This window comes from Trichechus manatus, unplaced genomic scaffold, assembly GCF_000243295.1.
Source record: "Trichechus manatus latirostris isolate Lorelei unplaced genomic scaffold, TriManLat1.0 scaffold00055, whole genome shotgun sequence".
NCBI lineage: Eukaryota > Metazoa > Chordata > Mammalia > Sirenia > Trichechidae > Trichechus > Trichechus manatus.
In genome coordinates, this window is record NW_004443991.1 from 2,489,605 (window position 1) to 2,495,604 (window position 6,000).

The following is a 6,000-nucleotide window of genomic DNA, read 5'->3' on the forward strand; positions in this document are numbered from 1 at the left end:
CATCAGCAAAGCCTGTCTCATCGGAAACAGGATAATCTTAGTATACAGAACCAGACAGTGTAAAAATAGGGTTCCACCTGCATAAATATATACAAATTTAACTTGCAAATATTACTACCATAGAAAATTAAAGAGATGACAAAATCCTGTAGGCAAAAGAATATTAAATATTTTCAATGTAATATTTTGGTAAAAGCAAATTCCACAAGGTAAACTTAATGTACTAGAAAAGAATGGTGTACCTGGGGTTTAATTCAGAATTCCCATTTACTTAATGGGTTTATGTTACACAACTGATATTCAACACTATTATCTACAGGAGAGCAAACATTATGAGCTTTAATAAAGTTTCAAGAGTGAATTTTCTTAAAAACATTTTACTGTGAAGACCTTTACGGATACTAAAAGACTACAAACCATTTCTTTTGTCATACACTTTTCACTGCTGCATCTCTAAAATTCCACTGTGACCGTTTAGGTAATACTTGAGGGCACAAATCAGAAGCTTTTTATTCAACCATTCCTACTCTGCCCAGAAAGAAGCGGAATGTAAGAGTCATACATTGTCTTGATAGTATCTGCACTGAGTGCACTTGTACAAATACTTAAATTATTATTTCGTAATTAAAGATAATTATTTCCTGGGAAAAGCACAGTTCATAAGAAAATAAGTATCTTTTTATGCAGATAGTACTTAGCAATTAAAATTTTTTCTCTAAGAGTCACAATGCTTTGTCTAAAGATTGCCGCCTTAAGAGTTTCAGCTGATTTCTTACATACGTTAAAGTTCTTAGTACAGTTTCCTTTTAACTTTTTGCTTTCTATAAAAAAATTACTAAAAAAATCTGTAAACAGTTGTGCCCAAATGAAGGCAAAGAATTTTGCATTATGTCATTAAAAGGATCTTCTTTCTTTGGAGTACTTATAAATACTTACAAAATCATTCAAAAAACAAAATACCTCCACTAGTTAAAAGCTATCATAACCTACGAGACCCCTGAACATGATAACTTCACAAATGACTACTGTACTAAATAGCTTTGGTGCAAATTCTGATAAAATATTTTATTGAAAATCTTGACAGACAGACAAAAAGGAGCAAAGAAGTCAATTCAATATAACCCTACATGCAAGGAGGCCTACAAACAATTTTCACACGTCTGGAATGTATTTACCTTTAAATTTGCCAATAGTGGCTTGTTTTGGCATCCTCTTAGAGTTGAGAGAAATTCCAATGATAAAGAATGTATTTCATAATAGGAGGATTGTTGGTGGGAAGCCAATAATAATAACCCAGTGAGCAGTAATATAGAGTTTTAGATGGACAGCACTCAGAAATAGTTAAACATTATAACTGTATAGATATATTCTCCCAACACTCACAAAAAAATACAATATTCCAATTTAACTTTTGGAACTAGTAAATAAATCAAGAAATGTGTAGTACAGTATACAAACAATAACTTTAGCAACTTTTTTCTGCTGCTAAATAATCTCCCTTTACTTTGATATATCTTTTAAATGTAAGATGAAATAAAGTTATTTCTTTTTAATTTTAAATTACTGGAAATATATTAGACAAAAATTCAAATTCCAACAGTTTTCTAAGGTTCACAAACCTTTAGGCTGAGTATCAGACATTACAAGAGAAATGCCATCATCATCTCTTTGCTTTTCTTTAGTGTGTGCAGCCTGCTTTGCAGATTTGTTATTTACTGTCGTCTTACTTGATTGTGAACCCCTGTAAAACAGAATTATACTCAATTCTTCTAGAGCCCAAATGAATTCAGAAGCTAAATGGCATATTTAAATCCAAAAGATTACAGTACATTCCCACATGGCAGAGCATATGATCTGGGCAGTGGAAAGAATATTAAACTGAGATTTGAAAAGTAATTCCTCATCCTTTTTATACCATTACATTCCCCATATGTCTTTGGGAAAAAAAACTTAGGAAATTCACACTGTAGGACTATGCACATGCAAAACGAGCAAAAGAGTAATACTACCAAATAAGTCAAAGAGGTTTAAAACATAAAATTCCATGAAAACCAAATGAGTACTTATATGTAAATCAAACAATTATAAGGCAAAACTAATTGTCAATATAGTTCAACCATGGTTCATATATGAAAAATTAAGTAAAAAATAACATTTGGAATATGGTCAAATTTTTCGCTATAGAAGAAATTTATTTTACAAGTCTTAATCTACCATACAATCCATTCACTTAACCAGAAGCATATCCACATGCAAAGGTAAAACAGAACAAAGTAGAGGGCCTCACACTTCCCTATCTCAAAACATACTACGGAGGATGTGTAGAGACTGGCACCCATAAACACTGCTGGTGGAACTGTAAAATGGTATAACCACTATGGAAAAGAGTATAGCATTTCCTCAAAAAACTAGAAATAGAACTACCTTATGATCCAGCAATCCCACTCCTTGATATATACCCTAGAGACCTAACAGAAGTGACAAGAACAGACATATGAACACCTATGTTCATTACAGCACTATTCCAAATAGCAAACAATCTAAATGCCTACCAACAGATGAATGTATAAGTAAAATGTGGTACCTATACAAAATGGAATACGATACAACCATAAAGAATAATGATGAGTAAAAACCAAAAAAAACAAACCTGTTGCTGGTGAGTAGATTTCCAACTCATAGTGACCCTACAGGACAGAGAAGAACTGCCCCATAGAGTTTCCAAGCAGCACCTGGTGGATTCAAACTGCTGACCTTTTGGTTAGCAGCCATAGCTCTTAACCACTACACCACCAGGGTTGTGGATGAATCTGGAGGACATTAATGTTGAATGAAGTAAGTCCATAATAAAAGGACAAATATTGTATGATCTCACTTTTATAAAAAGACAACAATATGTATACATACAGAAACCATCATTCACTGGTGGTTACCAGGGGTGGGTGGGTGAGAAGAGGGGGAATCACTCTTTAGATAGTAGACACTTGTTATTTTTGATGATGCAGAAGGTGATGCCAAGTGGGGTGATGTGCAAACAGGATGATCAAGGTAAATTATGTCACTAAGAAGTACACATACACAAAAAAAGGACGTTTTTGGCAAATGCTAGTACCTATATAATTTTGCAACAACCTAAAAACATGTGTGGTTACATATGTATGTATGCATGCATATGTGTCTAGGTATGTATATGTGTGTATATATACGTGTGTGTGTATGTGTGCATGCATGTATATTCCTCTATATAGTAAAGTTACGGATACTTCTTAGACATAGCCAAACACTTCATGAGATTGGTTTTCTGGGTTTGAAGCCTTAGGACCATAGTCTTGTGGGACAATTCAGTCAATTGGCATAATATAGTTCATAAAGATAATGTTCTACATCCTAGTTTGGTGAGTAGCATCTGGGGTCTTAAAAGCCTGCAAGTGGCCATCTAAAATACAACTATTGGTCTCTATCCAGAGCAAAAGAGAAAGAAAGAAACCAAAGATTCAGAGAAGAAACAAGTCTACAGGACTAACAGTCTACATGAACCACAGCATCATCTACTATGAGACCAGAAAAACTAGATGGTGCCTGGCTACCATTGATGACTATTCTGATCAGGGCCACAATACATGGATCCTGATAGAAGAGGAGAAAAATGTGAAATACAACTCAAAATTCTTAAGAAGTCCAGAATTAGTGGACCAGTAGAGACTCAAGGACTCCCTGAGACTATCGCCCTGAGATAGTCTGTAAACCTTGAATTGACACTACCCCCTGAGGTCATCTTTTAGCTAAATAACAGACTGGCTCATAAAATAAAGAATATTACCAGTGAGTACTGCGCACCTTTATAAAATCATTTATGTGAGACCAAATGGTCAACAATTACTCTAAAGCAAAGATGAGAGGCTAAGGGGACAGGGAAACCAGATTACTGGAAGCGAAACATTCAGAAGGGAACTAATAAGAATGCTAACACATTGTGAAAAATGCAACCAATGTCTCTGAATAATCTGTGTAATAATTGTTAAATGGGAACCTAATTTGCTGTGTAAACTCACTAAAAGCACAATAAAATATTATTTTAAAAAAAGAAAAGGTAGAGGGGCAGGGCCAAGATGGCGGAGTAGTCAGACGGCTTCCTATGTCCCTCTTACAACGAAGACCTGAAAAAACAAGTAATATGATTCTATATGAATATCTACAAGCCCTGAACAAGGCAAAGTTGAGAGAACTGGACTGAGTGGCGGGGGGAGAGAGAGACAGTTTGGAAGCAGCAAGGAGTTGCCTGGGACCTAACCCAGCGAGAGCCGCAGCCCTTCAGGCCGGACCGGCTTGGGGTGCGCAGTAAGGGGGGCATACAGCTACGCGCGCTTGCTCGGGAGGTAGTTTCCACATCGAGAGAGAGTCGGCAGCAGAGATTCTGCCTGGACACTCCGAACCAGTGAAAAGCAGCATCGAAGAGGCTAAAGATAAGTACATGCATGTGGCCTTTCGCGGGGATTTAAAAAAAAAAAAAAAAAAAACATTTGGGAACTACCTCTCTCCCATTTACCTCCTCCCTCCCTGATCTGCACTGGGTCTGGCTGGCTTCAGCGATCTATGAGTCCCCTGGGCCAGAAGTAGACCCCATAAGGCGCTATGACCCATTCTCCTGGCCTTGGAGGAGGAACAAATTAACAAACAGGGAAAAAATAAGCTACCGGCTCCCCTAAGCCAGGAACTCAGGGTTGCCAAAGCTCCTTTGCCTAGACACAGGCATAAGGGGTCTGCAGTCCTTCAGTGCCTTCTATCCCTGAATACACTTCTGTGCACCCATCTCAACAGCATAAGTCCTCACTACCACAGTAAAACAGGGTAAACACCTGAAGTCTAACTTCAACTGTCTCAGCTGTTAAGTGGCAGATTTGTGACGCTTGACACTGCTCTGCCCTTTAAGCAGGCGCCTTACCTGTCCGCATCAGGCTCCACTCACGCCACCTAGCCATCTGCTACAGGGGTCCAAGAATAAGTGGTGCCCCCCAGGCCTTACAGCCAATAAAGTAGGGCGCTCACAGTCTGTCTGGAAAACTCACCTACCTACTCACGCTAGGGAACAGGGACACACTTTCCTTTCAGACACTCAGGGACAGCCATCAGCGCCCTGCTTGCACAGCGCGTGACCCCCTACTGCAGCCAGATACCTGTGTCTACACCAATCACCCATGCCTCTCTAAGACTGTAGGTGAGAGCCTGCACCACACACTGGGTGACCAACTGCCTGGACACCTGAGCTGAATCCATACAAGAAAATTTAACAGTCTCCTGGGCACACATACTTAGTTACAGACCTAACCACCTGGTGACAGGATGTTAAGAGCATCAAAGCTGCCAATAATCAAACTAGGGCACATGAGCTGCCTATTTGGGCATATCAAAACAAAACAAGAAGCTAGGAAACACTGAACAAATATAAAATAAAATTATAATAACTTATTGATGGCTCGGAGACAACAGCCAATATCAAATCACATAAAGAGGCAGTCCATGATGGCTTGAACAAGCTCTCAAAATAATCAATAAATTTCTTGGAGGAACAGAATTTCTTGGAATTACCAGCGGCAGAATACAAAAGATTAATATACAGAACTCTTCAAGAAATTAGAAAGGAAATTTGACAAAACGCAGCGAATGCCAAAGAACACACAAAGTAGCAGAACTTAAAAAAGTTATTCAAGAGCATAATGACAAATTTAATAGGCTCCAAGAAATCACAGAGAGACAGCAATCAGAAATCCAGAAGACTAACAATAAAATTTCAGAACTAGACAACTCAATAGAAAGTCATAGGAGCAGAATTCAGGCAGTAGAAGTCAGAATTAGTGACACTGAAGATAAAGCACTTGGCACCAACTTTTTTGAGGAAAAATCATATAAAAGAATTAAAAAGAAGGAAGAAACTCTAAGAGTTATGTGGGACTCTACCAAGAGAAATAACCTGTGAGTGATTGGAGTACCAGAACAGGGAGG

At 38.0% G+C, this 6,000-nt stretch overlaps 1 protein-coding gene across 5 annotated transcripts in view; it reads right to left on the reverse strand.

Moving 5' to 3' along the window:
- The window catches only part of SENP7 (SUMO specific peptidase 7), a 203,958-nt gene that overhangs the window by 51,395 nt on the left and 146,563 nt on the right, over positions 1 to 6,000 (reverse strand). For all 5 annotated transcript variants that reach the window (XM_012556033.2, XM_023732870.1, XM_023732868.1 and 2 more), the window contains one exon: positions 1,620 to 1,741. In XM_012556033.2, the coding sequence (XP_012411487.2) occupies positions 1,620 to 1,741 (122 nt within the window). The remainder of the gene's footprint in view (positions 1 to 1,619; positions 1,742 to 6,000) is intronic.